The following is a 20,154-nucleotide window of genomic DNA, read 5'->3' as shown; positions in this document are numbered from 1 at the left end:
GATTTGGGGCCAATTTCTAACTCTGCCACAGCGTCACTGAGCAACCATAGGCAAGTCACATGATCTCACTGGGCCTCAGCTCCCAGAGCGGGATCCCGACCCAGCTCCCAACCTGCATGAGGGCTCAGGTACTATAGCAACGATCACCGCAGAAGAGCCACTAAATACAAGATCTTTGCAGTTCTAGGGCTCCTGTGGCCCCCTCCGTTCTTCTGCTTCTCAGGGATTCCCAAAGAGAGAGAAGACTTCCTAGCCACCCCAGCTGCAGGAAGGAGCCTGGTATTCCCTTGTGCAGCCCCTAGTGATAATTGCACTTGCTCCCAGGCAGAACAATGCTCGTTTTAGCATCAACAGTTTCTCCACTCTGACAACCTGCTTCTGAGGGGCTCAGACTGATTCACAGACAAAACAGCCGCTGGCACCATCGACTGCAAACGGGTCACCCAACCGACCACAATGGGCCCATTGTACTGGAGATGGACACCGCTCAGCGGGCAGGACGGTGCATCTGGAAGGTGCTTTTCATGGGTCCTGTTAAAGTCAAGAGGGAAACGCACGCCCTTTGAAGCAGCAGAGATTCCCAGGGATCTGGAACCTTCCCAGACAGTCTCCATTGTGACTGGATCTGGGGAAGCCAACACCTTAGGAAACCCTCCCTGAAGATGGGTGAACATGCACATCCTTGGCTGGGCTTCCCAGAGCAGATGTCAATCCCAGCACTAGCAATATCCCTTAGTGTCGGGCATCATCCTGCTAGCTGGGCTGAGCTGCCGGTGAGAGAGGAGTAGAGGATGCTCCAGTGTAGGCAAGGTGGAGCATTAGAGCCTACAATGGGAGCTGTGCACCAGCAGATGCCGAAGTTTCAAATCCCTGGACGGTGGAGTATTAAACTGTAGTGATTTTGGCAGAAGCCCATTCCTCCTCACCTCTCCCCAGGCCTGCCCCCATCCCGAGTCATATGTCTCCTTCCTTCCTCCTTCCCAGCAGGGTTTCAATTCCGTTTGCAGTGCAACAATATGGAATTCAAATCCTTAAATCCCAGCAGTGTTACAAAACATGCCTTGTGTAAAACCCTTCATTCCTGCACCAGCCACTTAACCAGAGCTCCCCTCAGAAACCACCTTCAGAATAAGAGCCTGGCTAACATTGAGTGGTTCTCAGTGGGCCCTTGTATTCACTTACCTTGTTCCCAAGAGTGAAGTGTCCTTCAAAGGGAAGTTAGACCTTCCTCTTATTAAAGAGAGAAGAGATTTTGTCCACAGCAGCACTAGCTGTGAAAGGACCAGGAGATATGGAAAGTTGCAGAGTCCTTAGCATGAAGTAATTCAAAGCTGGCTAGCAACCCAAGGAGAAGGCTTCCATCTTTGTTACCACTCACCCACTGGCTAACAGAACCCTCTGACTGGGTGCCAGGGCTTTGAGTTCGGTGTTCAGTTGCGACCATCATACCCTTCTCACATCAGCTGGGGGAAGAGCCTGAGGGATGCCCAGTGATCACTGAAATCAAGTCCCCCATATAAAAGGCTGATTTGGCAAGAGTCTTCACATTCAGCTCTAGGAATTATGTGGGAAAGAGAGGTCAGGTGGGAGATCTCTGAGCTCCATTGGAATTTCATCCTCAGAAATCTCCTGGCTATGAAGCAGAGACTGAGGAACTGCCAATAGGACATGACCATAGCAGGCTGGAATTCAGTCAGCCCCAGAATGCACCCTACAGCTTTTGACATGGTCCAGAAACATTATGGGCATGTTAGTGAACTGTCCTTGGGAAAGTCCCAAGGGGCAGGCATTTGGGAGTGAGGGTCAAACCAGAATCGGCCTCATTTTACAGTAAGATCTTGGTGGGTCTTGGAGTTCTTGGTCAATGTAGCTGGCTGGTGAGTCTGACAACACAAGAAAAAGGAGGGCCCACCCCATCACAGCTAAAAACTGAAGCTTGGTGCATGGGAGAGGGAATCCACTGCAGCCCAAATACACAAGAAACCAGGAGGCCCTATTAGAAGTGAACAAGTCCGAGAGGGTTACCTTTGTCCAACTGAACAAAGAGGATGAAGAGGTGCCATTATCCAGCCTACCTTGGGCCCAAAGCCTCTCTGAAGTCAGCTAAGTTACCCAAGCAAGGAATCTGGGCCCTTCCCTCTTCATATTTCTACACATGTAGAAGAGGTTCCAAAGTCCTTTTTTAGTGGATTGATTTCAGGTTCCAAAGGTTATTACTAAGAGCCTTCACCTGAGATCCCCAGGGACAAGCTGGTCCCTGGGGCAGAATGTAATGACCTTGGTGATCTCTCTTTGTTCAGCTGCAGTTAGATTGCCTCCTGTGGGGAATGTTACTGTCTTGCCTTTGGCAATGAACATCATTAAAGGCTGCCTCTGTTCCAAGTCTATAGCTGTATCACAGAGGCATTGTGCACCAAGGCTGGGATGTTTGGTAATTACTAACTCGGTGCCCACACTGTAATGCTCCATAGCGAGGGGGAAGGGTGGCATCCACAGTTCTCTCTCTCTACGTTTGCATCAGGGTAATGTACAAATTCTAACCACATTTTAATTTAAAAAAAGAAAAACACCCCAGAACAGCTGTGTATTGCTCATCCTCGCTGGCAGGCACACAGCAGCCCAGCCAAGGCTCAGGGTGGGATAGTAGGGGAGCGGGGGTGATGTAGGTGAGGTGCATTGGCACAGCTGTGCATGTGGGAGCCCGTGCTGGACCAGCAAGGGGCGTGCAGGTAGCAGGGGTGGGGGAGCAGCAGAGCTGTGTGGGGTGGGCTGCCCAGCACCTCCGTTCACTCTGCCTAGTTCTGTTCCCTGGGGCCAGCTCCTTACGCTTTCCTGACCAAATTCACTCACAAATTCTAACAGTTAATGCATCTGTGAGCCCAAGGGCAGGGCTTGGGAGCAACCTGGTGATTGCCTTTATCCCTGAGCACCTGTTTGGGAGCAGGGATGAGCCAGAGCATGGAGGACACAGACATACCCAGGGCCCTGCCCTCTCTCCATCCCTCCCACCCAGCCCCCTTAGCCTCCATTCAGTGATTGCTGCCATGGACCCATGTCTCACTGCATTAGAAGACACAGGGAATTTTTGCAGGAGCGGGGAGTGGCACTCTGCCCACTTCCTCTGCCCTCACTCTCCTTTCCACACTGCCGAACGCTAATGAGCAAGGCCCAGTTACACAATAAGAAGCTTTTATACTTCACTAATCGGCCCAAGATTCCACTGGCTCCCCCCTCTCTCCGCCCCCCTCCCCCGCCGGCCAAGAGGCCACTTGCTTCCCCCCTCCCACTCCTCGTCTGCCTTTTGTATTTTTTAATGGGGTCTCTTGCCTGTTTTGAGCGGACTTAATTAAAAAGCCGCTGTGAGTGATGCCTTGTGACGGCCTAATCCCAACCCGGTGACTCTACAAAGCTTTCGCCTGGGTTTCCCCCTGCTCCACTCCGTTCCAGTCCCCCACAACTGCACACGCTGACCCCTCCAGGACGGTTTGGCTTCTCGCGGCCCGGTAAGTATTCGGGACTCTGCGGCTCAGGCTCGTAGTAACAGATGTTAAACCAGGCCCCCTACCTGCTCCCGGGGGCCAGCCCAGGATCATTTCCTACAGCCAGTTCTCCAGGGCTTAGTCTAGTCGTTTGAAATGCCCTGAGCAAGACAGCTCCCCTTCCGTCCCTTCCCAGACGGATAGACAATGGGCAGGGGGACACCACCGTAATGGACTGAGTGGCTTTGACCTAAACAGCTCTAGAGAGACTGGCTTCACTCGCAGGAGGGACTCGGAGTCCTACAAGATGGAGAGCCCCATGCAGCACTGCTGCCAACCTGCCTGCTGCAGCAGAAGCTGCTCAGAGGAGCTTGGCAGAGACCTTTGTGTTTGCAGCTCAGCCTCCCTGTTGTGTGTTGTCAAACAGCCGCCTGTAGTGGTTGCCCATCTGAGCTGCTCACTAGTGCTTGAGTTACCTGCAGCTGTTCCTGGGAGCTTTGGGGACAGGGCATTTGGGTTCTGAGGAGGGAAGGTCTGTTTGTCCATTCAGAACTCTCCCTGCTGGTTCTGCCCAGCCCATATGATAGCTTCAGTAACACCACCTCTGGTCCCGCTGTGGAAATGAATCTGACTTTCCAAAGAGGACTTGAATGGGAAGTCAAGCAGAAACATCAACCCACCTCTGGGAGAGAACAGGGAGCTGAGAAACAAGCATAATGAAAGGCGTCCTACTGTCTGTGTGTGGAAGTTGATCAAGGAGAATTGTTTTGTCTGATGCATTAAAACAGGATCCTTCACAGCTAGGATTTGGGCAATAAGGGGGAACAGATGCTTTTGCCAGTAAGAGAATTGAGGAACCTCTACCTGAAAGAGTGGCTCATGCATGGAAGAGATGCTATGTTGTTTTGCTGTCCAGTGGTTTGAGGTCCAAGCACAGAGCTGAATGCAGGGCTCAGGATGGGAATAGCAGGGGATTCTGCAGTTCAGGATCCAAGTGCATTGGCAGCACTGTGTAGGGTACCCCAGGATTGAAATACCTGCTTGTCAATGGGGGATTAAATGATTCCTAGACAGAGGGGCAAGTTCATCTCCCAGTTATACTTGTGCAGCCCCAGCAAAGTCAGGAAATAGGTCCATAGTTTGGAAAGCACTCTGGGTCCTTTGGGATTAAGAGCTTGATAGAAAGAACAAGGAAGAATCCCATTGTTTCGTATTGTTGCTCTTCATAAAACTTCAGGCAGGTCTGGGGAGCTGCTCTCACATCAAAAGCATGAAATCCAGATATTGCCTCAGATTACAATAGGGGGTTCTGTGCATTCCTCTTCATGTCCCTGCAAAGACTCTTGCGGACCAGCTGTAACCCTTGTATTAGAGAACGGGGAGCCATGGAGTCAAGTAGAGAATTAGAAGTGGGAAGGCACCTTCCTGGGAACTGACCAACCCTACCAGGCAACGCTGGCAGCACAAGACATTAGACTGGCCATCCCGGAAAGACTCTTCTAGCTTTATGGGGCCACCACAGAGCTGCGTGAAACCTCCACCAGAAACCTATCTGGGACTATCTGACCTTCTTCTTAGCATATGCACAATGTAGCTCAGGTGGCACGTAACCAGGATTGATCACCAAATTTGGTCCGCTGGTTATAGCATTAGCTTCCCCAGCCCAGGCTGGGTACTGATGGGGAGCAAGACATGAACGCTGATCTAAGCCTCCAGTCTGACCTTCATCAGGTGCCTCTGGCTTAGAGTATTCCACAGCCAAAGTGACTCTCACCGGATCCTTTATGGACTGATTGCCAGGCAGAATTCTCAGCTGGCTCTGTGCACTGGTTCCAGCCATGCTGCATGGAATCCTTCCATCTGCTTCCTGACCACAATGGAACTAGGTGTTTCTGTCTTCCCTGAATGAACAAGATGGAACCTGACCGACTGAGCTCATGGGGTCTGTGGTGATGCCCACTGGGACATCCTTATTGCTCAGAATACAGTTTGCCAAAACCCCAGATAGGAGCTGTGAGTCCTCAGCATCCCTGAAAAATCAGTCCCAAGGAGTCTGAATAAAGACACCCAAATTCCAAGGCTACTTTGGCAAATGTTAACCTTAATGTTTATAAAACCGCTTGAGTTCCATGGACAGAAGGTGGCATTAATTATTATCTGAATTAAGTGAAGGGGGGAGGTGGGCATCTGATGACAAATCCCATTTACATCCTATCTCCAGACAAATTCTTCACCCCTTCTCATGTAGAGCTGGAGAGCAGGTGGGGTGAGTTCAGGCCAGGGGCGGCTCCAGACCTCAGCACGCCAAGCGTGTGCTTGGGGCGGCATGTCACAGGGGGCGCTCTGCCGGTCGCCGGGAGGGCGGCAGGCGGCTCCGGTGGACCTCCTGCAGGCTTGCCTGCGGAGGGTCCGCTGGTCCCCCCCCAGGCGGAGGTCCACCGGAGCCGCCTGCCACCATCCCGGCGACCGGCAGAGCGCCCCCTGAGGCATGCCGCCCTGCTTGGGGCAGCGAAATGTCTAGAGCCACCCCTGGTTCAGGCCAGGGCACAGCTTCCTGGCTGTTATCCAGGGCAGGTGTTGAGGCTGGGGAAAGCTTTAGAAATGCTTCCCCAGCTAGTGTTAATGTGGGATTCTTCCTTGTCTCTTTCAGTGTCCTGTGGACGATAAGGAAGCAGCATGTCTGCAATAGTGAGTACTTCCATTGTTCAGCTCTGTGCTGTCCCCTGCCCTGCACTAACCGGGAACTCGGGCCAAGAATGGGCCATTGCTCTCCGTTCACTCACAGAGCTGGGGAAAGCCAGCTGGGCTGTAAACATTCCTTATCCACAGTGCCAGGCCCAGGTGATGTGCACAACAATCTGACTCCCCAGTTTCTCAGCCAGCTAGGTGAGGGGATCTCAGGTTGGATCAGCATTGATGTTAATGGGCACACACACAAACGGATGCTGTTCTGAATGGTCAGGGCAGTGATCTAGTGGCTTGCCATGCAGGTCTGTACACGGTGTTCACTGCACCAATCGTGGCTGAATCCTGAGCTCACACACAATGGAAGCTATGGGAATCGTAGAATCACAGAATATCAGGGTTGGAAGGGACCTCGGGGGTCATCTAGTCCAACCCCCTGCTCAAAGCAGGACCAGTTCCCAACTAAATCATCTCAGCCAGGGCTTTGTTAAGCCTGACCTTAAAAACCTCTAAGGATGGAGATTCCACCAACTCCCTATGTAACCCATTCCAGTGCTTCACCATCTTCCTAGTGAAAAAGTTTTTCCTAATATCCAACCTAAACCTCCCCCACTGCAACTTAAGACCATTACTCTTTGTTCTGTCTCCTGCTACCACTGAGAACAGTCTAGATCCATCCTCTTTGGAACCCCCTTTCAGGTAGTTGAAAGCAGCTATCAAATCCCCCCTCATTCTTCTCTTCTACAGACTAAACAATCCCAGTTCCCTCAGCCTCTCTTCATAAGTCATGTGCTCCAGCCCCCTAATCATTTTTGTTGCCCTCCGCTGGACTCTCTCCAATTTTTCCACATCCTTCTTGTAGTGTGGGGCCCAAAACTGGACACAGTACTCCAGATGAGGCCTCACCAATGTCAAATAGAGGGGAACGATCATGCCCCTCGATCTGCTGGCAATGCCCCTACTTATCTTAGAGAAGTTAGGTGCAACATCTAGCAGGCTGGAAAAGTCCCACTGGCTGGCATCCTGCTGCAGTGACTGGACATGCAGTCTGCCTAGGTGCCTTCCAGGCCCATTTCTTCTTCTACTTTACAGCCTACAGCTCCAGCCATCAGGAAATTTAATTCCTCCCCCCACTTCCCTCCAGCCCTAATCACTTCTCCCATCCTCCTCTTCCCCACACTTTCTGAGTGTCACCAGCACCTTCTGTTTCTCAAGCTAACAGTCAGGCCCCCACCCCCATTCTCCATAGAGCTGGAAGAGGACAGAAGGGGACACTCTTGGGCGGCGGCACTACCACGTCTCTCATAGCTGGCCATGTGTGATCTCTGAGCAGCTCCTATGGCTCACAGTGAAGGACCATGTTTCCTCAGGGTTTCTTAAAAGGCACCCACAAAATCACGCCATGCCATTTGCCCGGGTGATCGCATGTGCCAATGGGGGATTTGTGTGCACAGAGTAAAGGCATTTGCCAATCTCATGGGCTTGAAGGCTTCTTTCAAATATAAACTAGATTTACTCTGTCAGCCCACGCTAAGTGCAGGAGCCAAAACACAGTGGCAGAGGGAACCTTCTCCCTGTCCAACCCTGACACAGGTCCCATTGCAACCTCTTTCCCCATATAAACCAGAACCGAGCCCTGACACTTCTTACAGTCTGAGGGAACCGTCCCCCTCCTGACTCAAACACAGACCCCATTACCTCCCCCAGTCAAGGGAGCCCCCCACCCCACCCCACCGACCCCCATGGTGACCCTGGTACCTTTGCTGGATAAGTCAGCGCAGGGAGCTGGTGTCTCAGATGTTTCCCTGGGCACACTAGGCATCTCTGCTCTCAGTGCTCACTGCATGCACAGCCCCAGCCCGGGCCTGGAACAGGGAGGGCTGGGGCACTTCATAGGGTGAGCCTTGCAAGGCGTTCTCGGCTACCTGTGGTTTTGCTCCCAGACTGGAACGTTCCGGATCGTCTCCGAGGAGGAGCAAGCCCTTCGCACCAAACTCGAGCGACTCACCACTAAGGACCATGGCCCCGTCTTCGGAAAGTGTGACAAAGTCCCCCTGCACACCATGCAGAAGGTGAGAACTACGGCATGGGAGAGGGGCCAGGGGAAGCCAGGCCCACAGGGAGGTCACATACTAGGGGGTGGGGAGCAAGTGAGGGGGCAGGAGGTACCAAGGAGATGGGAACAGGACGGTTTCTCCTTTGAACCATCTGAGGCTGAGCCTTTACTCCTGCTCGTCGTCCCCTCCTACCTATCAACGTTCTCAGCCCTACATTGCTCCCATTACTCAGACAAGACCCTGGTCATTCCCCACCTCCATGAGTGCTGCTGACCATGCTGCTCTAGATGCCACTGAGCACCCAGCCGGGACACAGTGCCTTTCTCCGGCTGGCTGGGCTGTATACAATATATTTGCATGGCTGCCTCTTCCTCTGGGGCTTGTACTCCACACCTCTGCCACTTGGCTGCCTGCTAATGAGGCTCGTTGGGCTCCTTGCCAGGAGCCCCTGCTGGCTAGCAGAGTGCAAGGAGAGATGGTTGTCTGGGGAGGTGATTTAACCCCATCCCTGCCAGGGCATGCAGGCAACCCCTTTGCTAAGTTTCTGGGGGAGTGTGAAAAGACTGTCCCCCCCACAAACGAACCATTGGGTAGTGAGAGAGGAGGGGACAGTGGGGGAGGCAGGTGGCTAAGTCTCAGCCGCAAGGAGGCAGAGAGGAGGTGTGATAGAGGAGGAGGAGAAGGCTTAGTTGTGGGGCGTAGGATTTGCTCCCCTCTGTAATCTGGGACTCGAGGAGTGATGTGACCAACAGGTCACAGGCCAGCTCACAGAGAACAGGCCAGGCGATGACATGGAATCTGCCAAGCAAGGCAGAGACACTGTCCCAAATCCTCCATCCCAGAGCAGAGCCCAGGACTGGAGAGCAACACTGCTCTAACCAGTGAGAGGTAACACAGGCAAATGGGGAGCAGGCATCTTTGCGCCCCTCAGGGGGATCTGACAATGCTCAAGAAAGGCAAGTAGCAAGAGTGGGGGGGGGGGGCGCGGCAGTGCACAAGGCAGGCTGGAGGGGCATCCACAGAGCGGGGTGGAGCCCCAAGACTGGGATAGCAGAGATGTGGGGCTGCGAGGGTGCTTTAAGGCAGGCCTGAGGTGCCATGGAAACCCCTTAGCTAGATTAGGTTAATCAGAAGGGCATTCAAAGAGCAGCGAGGGGAGGGCCTGCACAGTCCGACTCTGCTCTGCCTAGCTGCGGCCAGTTAGCCATTTCATGAGCAGTAACTTAGCCCCTCACTAATGTCAAACCCAAAACCGGCCCTTGGTGCTCAGGCATCCTAAGCTATCTCCTCTTGCAGCTGCTGCTAATGCAGGTGATGAGTCAGTCCCTCATGGGAGGCTTGGACAGGGCCGCCAAGAGGATTCAGGGGGCCTGGGGCAAAGCGGGGGAGCTGCAGCGCTTGTACTTACCCGGCGGCGGTCTGGGTCTTCGGCGGCATTTCGGCGGTGGGGGGCCCTTCAGTCGTTCCGTGTCTTCGGCAGCAATGAAGGGCCCCCGCCGCCAAAATGCCACCGAAAACCCGGAGCAACTGAAGGGCCCCCTGCCGCCGAAGACCCGGACCGTCACCTGGCCAGGGCTCGCAGGGCCTCTGCGGGGCCCGGGACAAATCGCCCGCCTTGCCCCCCTCTGGGTGGATCTGGGCTTGGAGGCTAGGGCACTGAGAGAGCCCCTGGGCCTAGGGTAACTGCACAGGCTGGCAGGCCTTGTCTCTCCTGCAGTTGAAGTGGGAGAGTCTGGGGGCCAGTAAAGCAGCAGCAAATGGCACATGAAGTCACCAGCAGGGGCCTGCGCTGAGGGGGCAGGAGGCCCTGTGCTCTGGCTGTGCAGTCATGGGTCCAGGCTCCTCACTCCCTCTAAGTACTGCTACTGCTGAATCAGGCGCCTGTCTCCTTCCACCCTGCCCTAGGCAAAGGACGAGCTGAACGAGACAGAGGAGAAGCGGGAGTCGGCCGTGAAGGAGCTCCGGGAGCTGGTGCATGAGAGAGCCAGCGGGGGCGAGGACATGTGCAAGGCAGTGGCAGAGAAGGTGAAAGGAAAGGATGACTCCTTTTTCCTTCGCTTCATCCGCGCCCGCAAGTTCGACGTCAACAGAGCTTATGAGCTACTAAAAGGTGGAGCACTCCCTTCCTCTCCACTAACCTTCCCTAGTCCCCAAGCTGGGGGCTAGGGCACTCCCCACTCCCGGGGGCAGATCCATATCCTCCTTGCATCAACAGTAGTCCATCTCTCACCCCAGGCCTGCTGTCAAGACAGACATAGGGCTCCATGCAGCATCCATCCCCACCGTCTTACACCCTGCAGAGTGGGGCTGATGTCCCGCAACCTCTCTGGATGATTGGGCGGTGGACCCTGCAGCCATTTGCCCCAGTGTATCCAGCTGCCGCTAGGGTCCAGGTGTAAATGATGTAAGGGGAGAGGATAAGAGGTGGGTGAAAGGATTGGAGGTTGTGGGGCAAGCAGATGATGCCAGAGGGGCAGGTGAGGCCAGTGCGGGGCAGACAGGAGCAGTGAGGTGCTAAGCTCATATGGAAGCTCTTATCCTAGGATTCCAATAGGCAGTGGCAACTGAAGCATCTGTGTGTGCTGACCTGGCCGAGGCAGGTTGGGCTGGAGGAAAGGGGGAGACGGAAAGGTGGCCCCAGACTGAGGTGGCCACAAAGGCCTTGGCTGTGGCTCCAGGCTCCTTTGTTTCTGTGTCTGGGATAACGAGGCCGTAATTAGTGGCAGTGGATTGGAAAATGAGCAGAAGCTGCTGGCAAGGGAGGCATTTTGTCCATTGGCATTTTCCCAGGGTGAGTTTCCTCATTTCATGCCTGACAGTCTTTAATGGCTACAGGATGCCAGGGAAAGTGGGGCTGGGGGTGGGGCTGGCTATAGGAGAGTGCAGCGAGTCACCCAGCAGAGGAGGAACGAAACAACCTACACCATCAAAATCACTGATCAGGCTCCCGAGACTGAGGGGGGACATGGGGGTGTTGGCTGGGGCTCTCGAGATGAGGAGGGGTAATATGGTGCCAGGGAAGGACAACTGTGGCTCCCAGCTGGGGAGAGCTGTGATGTGCCAGGCAGGAGCAGGTTTTTAGCTGTGCTGGTCCCAAACCGGGTACCTTCAAGATCCTTGGGTACCAAGCAGGAGAGAAGTGTACTGTTCTGTGCTGGGTGGTACTTCTGAATCTCAGTTGAGTGGAATGTGGCACTGCCCTGACCACAGCTAGTAGATTCCCCTTGGGATAGGGCTTTGCCCTGTGGAGTACCATTCACTTGTGCAGCGAGTTTAAGGTGCTCCAACCTCTTGTGGCTGACATGAACCAGGCCTGACTGGAGCTCTGGGCGTGGGCCTTTGTGCAGTCCAAAGCCACACCTTATTCTGCAGTAGGAACCCACAAGATCCAGCTAGATCCAGACTCCCTGGCCCTTCACTTATCACAGTGCAAGCTCCTTGGGGGCAGGGCCTGGGCCCGGCGCTGACATCGGGGAAGGGAATTTGTTCTTGTCCCAGACCTTGCATACTCTCTCTCTCTCGCTGACTCCAGGCTATGTAAACTTCCGCCAGCAGTACCCAGAGCTCTTCGATAACCTGACGCCCGAGGCTGTGCGCAGCACCATCGAGGCCGGCTACCCTGGCATCCTGGCCAGCAGGGACAAATACGGCCGAGTAGTGATGCTCTTCAACATTGAGAACTGGGACTACGAGGAGATCACCTTTGACGAGGTCAGCTCCGCCGTGCTGCTCGGATATGTCAGAACTCCACTCCCCGTGCACTCCCAGGGGTGTCCGATCCCGGGCTCCTCTTTCCCTCAGTATTAGAGCAGAGGGTCCCACCTCTCCCATTCCGGGCATTGAGGTCTAAGCAAAGCTCTTTCCCCCAAGCTTGATGTTAGTAAGTAAGTAATATCTCTGCTTGCATGGGCAGAGCACATTCCAGCCCAAGGGAACCCTGAACACCCTCCACAGGCCATGAGAAGTGGGTATCACAGTGCTAACAACACTTAGAATTCAGATAGCATGTTTCATCAGCAAAGCGTAGAGTACTTTACAAAGCCAGGTCACTATCGCTATCCCCATTGTACAGAGAGGGGAAGGGACCTGCCCAAACACACTCAGCAGGTGAGACGAGTCTGTCCTGGTGTAACTTACACGTTCTCTTGACCTGTCTTGATTCATATGGTACCCCATTGTATATATGGGAATCACCCATGTAGCACTGAAACGCACCAGCCTCTAGTGTGGAATAGGGCAGCTGTTTAACAGCACACAGCAACACCACATAATGTGGATAAGAAGTGAGGAAGAAACCAAGATAATTTAGGCAGGCAGAATACAATTGGCGGAGCTGGAACTTGAACAAGGCACTGGGGGTAACACTCTGACTCTGGGGAAATATGCTAGGGGAGCCATAATGGTTGACCTGGCCAGGCCCTTGCACTTGCATGTTAATGACCTCCATCTCTCTTCCTCCGGCTCAGATTCTTCGCGCATATTGCGTTATCTTAGAGAAGCTGCTGGAGAATGAAGAGACCCAGATCAATGGACTCTGCATCATTGAGAACTTCAAGGGCTTCACCATGCAACAGGCGTCTGGCATCAAACCCTCCGAACTCAAGAAGATGGTGGATATGCTGCAGGTGAAGCTATCCTTCTTCTGCCCCCAAGTAGGCAACATGAAGGGGATACAGGCTTAGGTTGTCCATAGGAGATGGGACTCAAAGCAGTGGCAAACCAACTCTGTGGAATCTGCAGGGCTGTGAGGCATTCACCTGGCCCAGGGAGGGGGATAAGCCAGGGATAACAGCACTAAGGTATAGACCATGCCTTTATGTAGACAGGCACTACTGTACTAGTAAGATCCATACTGGAGCTCTCATCATTCAGTACCGGCTCCCTGCAGGGACTACACTGGGCAGTCAAGACTAGCTGGTTGATGCAAACATCCTTTCTGAAAACAGCACCTTGCAGAGAGAGGCTGAAGCCAAAAAATGGTACCATAGTCATGGGTTCATTAGAAGTTCATAATTCCTGTGAAGATGCAGCTCCACCTAGCAGATGTGGCAGTCCCTGGGCTGCTCTTTGCCCTGCTTGGCAGTGCAAGTGTGGTTGGCATCATTCTGCAAGACCATCTTCTCATGCCTTCAGCCCCACCAAAAAGTTACTTCTGAAAGTGAAGTCACCATTACCTACAGTGTTCACTGGCTGATGTTATGTCACATGCACAAGGTCCATCCCCATCATTCTCCCAATTCAGACACTCCTTACGATTCATACCCAGAATTTGGCTGATCCTGTGCTTTTGGAATAAGACCAAAGAGAGAGGGCTCCAGCAGCTCCTGCCAGGAGAACTAGATTGTAGAGAGGTATTTCTCCTGTGGACTGGGGACCATGAGTTGCCCTTGAGGTGCTACTGCTGCCTAGCAATGCCTTAGAACACAATTGGCTTTGCACATTGGCAGAACAGGATGCACAGTCCTCAGTAGTAGGGTAACACAAAAGGGCCCTCAAGATGAATGCAAGAAGTGGGGTTTTAACAGGGAACGGGGTGATGGGAAAAGGAGAGGAAGAGGAAAGAAATAGCTCGACTTCTTCCACCTATGCCACCACTGCCTTGCCCCACCTGGATGCTGCTTTCTTGGGATGCCCATCCTGCCTGTGTAACACTCTGTGTATAAATTTGGGATCTGCAGGACTCCTTCCCAGCTCGATTCAAGGCCGTTTACTTCATCCACCAGCCTTGGTATTTCACCACCACCTACAACGTGGTCAAACCTTTCCTGAAGAGCAAACTCCTGGAGAGGGTAAGTGTGGGGGAAGGGCCAGCATGAACTATTCTTGCAGAGGCAGAGAGGGGTGGGGCCAGGGAACACAAAGGCTCTGTCCCAAATCAGGACAAAGCAAAGAAAACCCAAGGGATCAAGTGATGTCTTTTGCTTCTCTGCCCAATGGCTTCCCTGCTCCTGGTTGGACTCTGCTGGTGTCAGTCTGCCAGACAAGGAGAGAAATGCACAGTCATTGGCTAAATGGAGAAACCTGCTCCAGCCTGGTTTATCGACCTCCCATTGAGCTGTAGTGTTGCCCGTAGTCAGGGTTATACTGAGCTGAGCTCTTTCCAGCAATGCCAGAGCGCAGGAGCTGGCAGCTATGCACAGACAGGGCCCTGTAGGAAATGGGTTGAACATGGAGGGGTGTGTGAAGTGGTAGGGGCTCACCATGCCCAGGTGGTTGACAGTGCTAAGATCACCCCTGCTGCTGTTTCACTTGGGGACCAGCTGGGAAGATGAACTTGCAGTGCCCCCAAAGAAGAGCTGTTTGAGCAGCTCATGGTTAGTCTGCTGAGGGCCAGCCATGGGTTCAGGCATCAGCTGGCTTCCTCAGAGCTGGGGCATGCTGTCTAGGAGGATGTGCTCCCCTTTGTGTGTCTGAAAGCTCACGTGCACGTGGCTGTGCTCAGCTCTGTGTCCCTCCTTCCCATCTCACTCCAGGTCTTTGTGCATGGGGAGGAGCTGGAGTCCTTCTACCAGGAGATCGATGCTGACATCCTGCCAGCAGATTTTGGTGGTAACCTGCCCAAATATGATGGCAAAGCTATTGCTGAGAAGCTTTTTGGGCCCCGGATCGAGGCTGAAGACACAGCTCTATAAAGCAGATCCCCTCCCTGCTTCCCTATACAATAGGACTAGAGGTGGCTCTTTAGCCCCCCTGCCCCCCTTACTGTAGCATTGATTGCATGACCGCTTGTGATGATAAACTCTGGGTGTGTACCTCCATCCATGCTCCTTACCCATCCAAACTCCAGCAAGGCAGCAGGGTCTGCTGCCCTGAGTCTTGGGAAGGATCTTTTCTCTCCAGTTGTCCATCAGGGAAAGAAACCCATAAAGAGTCTGTTCCATGGTAAGCCGTGAACCTACTAAGAGAGGACAGGGCAGCAACTGAATGGGGAAGAGAGGGTCAGGCTGCTTGGAAGAGGCAATCAGAACTACCACTGCTTATCCCCACCCCTCACCTGAACACCGGACCATAGCTTCTCCCCTGCTCGCCTCCAGCCTGGGTAGTGTAGTAGTTGCAAAGTGCCTTTCCCTGTGCTTGCTGGCCTGGCTTGCGAGGGTGCGAGGCAATTGGGAAAGCAGATCTCCAAGGCCAGTATTTGCCTATCCACAGCAGCGTACTTGGAGGCCTCGCTAGTGACAGGTGGCTACAGCTGAGGAAGGAGAGCAGTGTGGCGGGAAAGCAGCAGGACAGCCCCCCGTAGTGGAGAGAGAGTGCCGAGCATCACTTGCAACTGTGTGGATGACACAGCCAGAGTCCATCATTGCAGGAGAGCCCCAAGAAGCGCTGTTTGAAATATGTACACAAAGAAATAAAGTGCTCAACAGCTGGGATGCTTTGGGTCCCTTTGCACTGGAGGGTCAGGGACTGCACATAAATGGGCCAATGGGCTATCACTGATGGCCAGGAAGAGGCTAGATGCACCGGCATTTCTAAGGGTTGATGAAAGATCACACTGCACCTTCCTCCAACGATGCCAGGGGAGCTGGTGCAGCAGAAGGGACACAAGCTGCATCAGGAACAGCCAGTGGAAGGTCCTTGATGTTAGCACCCCCACCAGTGATGCTGCCAGCCCTTCTGCCTGGAGAGGCCAAGGCTGGAATGTGCCCTGGAGCCCGAGCTCCCTATTCTCCCTTCCCCAAGGGTCAGGCTCCCTCCTGGCTGCCGCCCATGCTGGGAACACCCAGCCCCTTTCACTAGCACGAAAAGCTTGGCTTGGGCTACGTGCAAACACAAAAGGCCTCGCAAGACCTGGGGAGAGGGGCGTCCTCCCTCTGTCCCAGGGCGTGTTGGGTGAGGCAGGCGGTGAAACAGCATCTCCACAGCAGGTGGTGGCTGCATGGTTAAAGCTAGTGATACTGCACTCAGTGGCCCTGAGGGCTCCCCCACTCCATACAGCAGCAATGTCAGCAAAGCGTGGGGCTTAAATATAGGTCAGGATGGAAAGCAATGAGCTTCACACTGAGGATACCACTCTCCTCCCAGCATTGCAGCAGAGCAATGATCTGTGCAAATCAGGAAGTGGCTGAGGCTGGGTACAGAGCAGCTGAGGGGTGACCCCCTTCCCGCAGGTGCTGGCTTATTCCCTGATCGAAGGAGGGAAGCAACTATTTGGAGGGGGTGCGAAGCGGGTGGTGCTGTCTCTTCTGCCCTCAGCCCAGGGTAGTTCGAGCCAAGGGAAGTGATGCTGTTAGGCTTGTTTTATAAAGCAAAGCAGCCCAGACTGGATCACATTAAATGAGCTCACTCCAGGAGGACAGCAGACTGCTAAGAGTCTTAATCCTGGGCCCTTTGACTTCATTGGCCTCCATGCAACAGGCACAAGAGGAGCCCAAAGAGACTCATGGCTTGGAGAAAAGCTAATTTCCCTCTGTCCCAAGACTTCATAGTCACCCTCTACTAGTTAAGCTGTGGCTGTAGCCCAATCCCTCTCTCCTTCCCCCCCCTCCCATTCTCAGCTCTCCAGCTACACACCAGTACCCTTAATTTGCAAAGCAAAATAGCAGGGGCCCATCTGAAATGGTTGGAGATGGAGGATGCTGACAAGGGGTGCATTCATCAGGGCACTGGCTCAGACTCAAACCAAACAGGATGTCTGCTCTGAAGCTGCAGGGAGGATGGGGCCTGTCTGAATAGCGAGGGCTGGGGCTACATCAGCCTTCCCCAGCAACAGCACCCGTTCTCCCTGCACATCAGTGCATGCAAGCTCCAGACCTGCCCCAGGATCAGGGGGTGATGGGGCAATGGTCAATGACTTGGTTCTGTGTTACTTTACCGCTACCCAGTCTGCAATATAGGATCACTCCTGCTAGGGTTTAGTACAGCCCAAAACTCTGCTGGGGCGGCCAGGAGCAGGCAGGTGAGAAGCCACTACTCCCCTTTCAATTTGCATCAACCAGTTCATTGTGGGGATTGGTATCTGCAGCAATCTCAAGGATATTGTGCCACATGGTCATACAGTCAGCAGCCTGTGGCAGAACACAAGCTAGTCCAAGCCAGTGATACTGCAATGTGGGCCCCTTGCAGGGGATGGGGAGGTGCTTCCCCACAAAGCAGATACAGAGCTCATAATGTTCCCATCGGCACAGGATTCAAGAGCCTGAAGGTAGCAGGTGCTTTGGCACTTAGCTAGGATGCTGCCCCCATTTCAAGGCCTCTCGACATGCAGGCATTTGGGAAGTTGACTAAGGCTGTTCACGTCTCCTTTCAGCTGAATGACTAGATTACCTCGTAAGCCTCAGCGCAGCAAAGGGAAACAATCCCATGTGGGCTGGGATTAAGCCAGTGCCTCGGCAGAGAAAGAACTGGCACTGGAATCAGACCGGTCGGTGCATTGCTTTCAGAGGAGCTCTGCCCAAAGCAGGAAAGAATTTGAGCTGTAGCAGACACCGTCTGCGAGAGCAATTGTTGGAGAGTTGAGAGGTTCTCACTCGATAGAGGCCACAACACCCCTCTTCCGGCCCAATACAATTCATTTTACAAGGAGGCATCTAAATCCTAGTCCAGAGGCAGGCAATGAGGGCACTTCCCCACCCCACCTGTCACTTACACGCCACACAAGACACTTTGGAGACCCGCTGCACAGCCAGGAGCCTATTGCAGGGGAAATGAAACAGGATCAACTAGCCACCTTGGTCTGAGTGAAGGAAACACAAGGCGGCATTTTGTGCCAACAAATGAAGGGGGCTCTGGCTGGTTTTGGCAGTGGTTTGCTATGCACTAGGCTCAGCCAACAGGTGGTTAACTCTTCAGAGGTGTCGTTTCCCAAACATTCAGGCTACAGTAGCGATTAAGAGACTGGATTTATTTCCAGCTCCTAACAAGTTAAGACCCCTCTGCCTTCCCTCTCTCTCTTTGCCACTTTCAGACAGGCTGATTTAAGAGCCAGCAGCCCCGCCGTCTGGTCTGAGAGGAGCCAGCCTGGTTCCAGGCTGAAGGAAAGGGGTTGATGTGCCAGCATTCACATTTTTGGATGGCGAAGAAGGCAGCAGCCATGTAGGGACTCATTCACCACTCCTGCCTACTCTTCCCAAACCTGCACCAAAACCATCCTCTCTCCACAAATAAACTCCCAGCCATCCTCTGGGGGGCGGGAAGGAGCAGGCAGCAGACCACGGAAAGGGGATACAGAATAAACTGGGCAAAAGATGACCCAGCAAGGTACATCCGTTAACCAGAGTTTGACACACCAAGGGGAACAGATACATGGGCAAGACTGCAGCATCCAGCAGCAGAACACTCCCAGCCACAGCTTAAGATGTGTTGTTCCTTCCAGACAGGCCAGCTCTGGCCGACAGAGCGCACAGAATTTCCCCTTATGGAGCATGGGGGGATTAACACAGGATTATTTAATGTTTTAGGCATAGCTTTTCATGGTGCAGAGGGAGCTGAGAGTACGTCTGGAAAGCCAGGCCCTATGAATTCTAAGCTTTCCAAGGAGACACTAGTCTATACCGCCCTCCAAGCCCCCACTCCAGTGCTATGACCTGGATAGATTTAGGTGTGGGCTGGTCAGGTTGCACAGGACAGATGAGTAGTGCATGTATGTCCCTGGTAGGTGGGACAAGGCAACATGCCCTAGGGCAGGAGGGAGGATACCAAGTGGCTGAAGGCAGCTTAGGCCAGGTTATGCAAGTCATGGCAGTGGCCAGTGGGAGGAGACTGTGCAGTGAGAGAGAGGGGCATTGTACTGTATCAGAGGCAGGGACCACTGGGAATGCCCAGTGGCTGAGTTTGCAGACTGGAAAAAGAGAAGCAGGACCATATAGCCAGAAGAGTGTGCTAAAGTACTGCCAACGCCAATCTCCAGAAGACGGATTGGGACGAGGGTGCCTGGGCCAGTGTTGAGTTGCCAGACAATGTGGAGGGCACTTGCCCTGACTCCAAGGTGGGCCCAGCCTAATCCAGGAGTCAGTCATGTGTGAGAAATTGGAATCTTTCATATTAAACAGAAGCAGATAGCTTCTCTGTGGCATTGCTAGTGCTGCTGTGGGTGAGCGAGGTACCCATGGCCTTATCTACTGCCTGGAATAATTTCAAGCAGAATGAGAGGGCAGGTGGGCTGGTGCCACATCTGTACCTCAGCTGCCTCGGTGGAGGCAGATCTAAGCTTGGTAGCAGTGCTCTTCTGAGGAGCATCTGACACACTGGGGGAAGGAGGAGACTACACAGCATAAGGAGCAGAATTAGGGTGCGCTCCAACAGACTGATAAGGATGAGGGTGCAAGTAGCAGCTTTAGAATGAGAGGTTCTAACCCTCAGCAGGGCTGCTTGGCTGTAGAGAAACAGCGGACCAGGGCCTTTCAGTAGGCAGGACTATTGACCTACCTGATTTTGTCTGCCTGCAATCCCTTTCATGTGGCAGGTTGTCAGAGCACTGCCACCTCGCAGAAGGAGCCTTCTCTGCACTGCAGCTTCTTCAGACCTGAGCCAAGCCCTTTGCTCTGGACTAGCTTTGCAGTTTGAGAGGAACATGGTTTGAAAGGTACCACCTTCCCCACTGTCAGAGTTCCCAAATGCACCACTCACTTCATGCATCAGTTGCTAATGAAACCCCACATGACAACTTCCTAGGACAAGGTACTTCCCCCAAAGCAGTGGCAACGCATGAAATCATTATCCCTCTGCAATTCTGTATTTTGTTCTGGTCACCTCATCTCAAAATTCAGCAGGAAAAGAAGGTACAGAGATGGGCAGCAAAAATGATTAGAGGCTTGAATCAGGGCATAAGCCAACAAACCAACAGGAATGTGTAAGAACTGCCCTTCCCCCCAGCTACTTAATGAAACCAGTCATTGTTGGAATTCTATCACTGGCTGCTGTTAGAAACCAGATATCTGATTAGGCAGACTGCTGGTCTGCTCCAATATAGTCATTTCCGTATGGCAAGGTAAGAA

At 53.3% G+C, this 20,154-nt stretch overlaps 1 protein-coding gene across 2 annotated transcripts; it reads left to right on the top strand.

Moving 5' to 3' along the window:
• The first annotated feature begins 3,469 nt into the window (after positions 1 to 3,469).
• Positions 3,470 to 15,464, top strand: RLBP1 (retinaldehyde binding protein 1). Of its 2 annotated transcripts, XM_044981052.1 has the most exons (8): positions 3,470 to 3,503; positions 6,130 to 6,167; positions 8,108 to 8,236; positions 10,127 to 10,331; positions 11,754 to 11,932; positions 12,688 to 12,846; positions 13,900 to 14,010; positions 14,695 to 15,464. In XM_044981052.1, the coding sequence occupies exons 2-8, from the start codon at positions 6,156 to 6,158 to the stop codon at positions 14,851 to 14,853; spliced, it is 954 nt and encodes a 317-aa protein (XP_044836987.1). In that variant the 5' UTR covers positions 3,470 to 3,503; positions 6,130 to 6,155; the 3' UTR covers positions 14,854 to 15,464. The 2 variants fall into 2 exon arrangements, with proteins under 2 accessions (XP_044836987.1, XP_044836988.1); XM_044981053.1 differs by lacking the exons at positions 3,470 to 3,503; positions 6,130 to 6,167; positions 8,108 to 8,236 and adding an exon at positions 9,404 to 9,532.
• Positions 15,465 to 20,154: the final 4,690 nt, after the last annotated feature.

Source organism: Mauremys mutica, chromosome 11 (genome assembly GCF_020497125.1).
Source record: "Mauremys mutica isolate MM-2020 ecotype Southern chromosome 11, ASM2049712v1, whole genome shotgun sequence".
Classification (NCBI taxonomy): Eukaryota; Metazoa; Chordata; order Testudines; family Geoemydidae; genus Mauremys; species Mauremys mutica.
Note: the sequence above shows the minus strand (reverse complement) of the source record. Positions and strands in the feature narration are given on the sequence as shown.

Coding starts and splice junctions, on each gene's coding strand:
- RLBP1 (XM_044981052.1), top strand. Junction 8,237..10,126: donor CCCTGCACACCATGCAGAAG/GTGAGAACTACG, acceptor ACCCTGCCCTAG/GCAAAGGACGAGCTGAACGA. Junction 11,933..12,687: donor AGGAGATCACCTTTGACGAG/GTCAGCTCCGCC, acceptor CCTCCGGCTCAG/ATTCTTCGCGCATATTGCGT.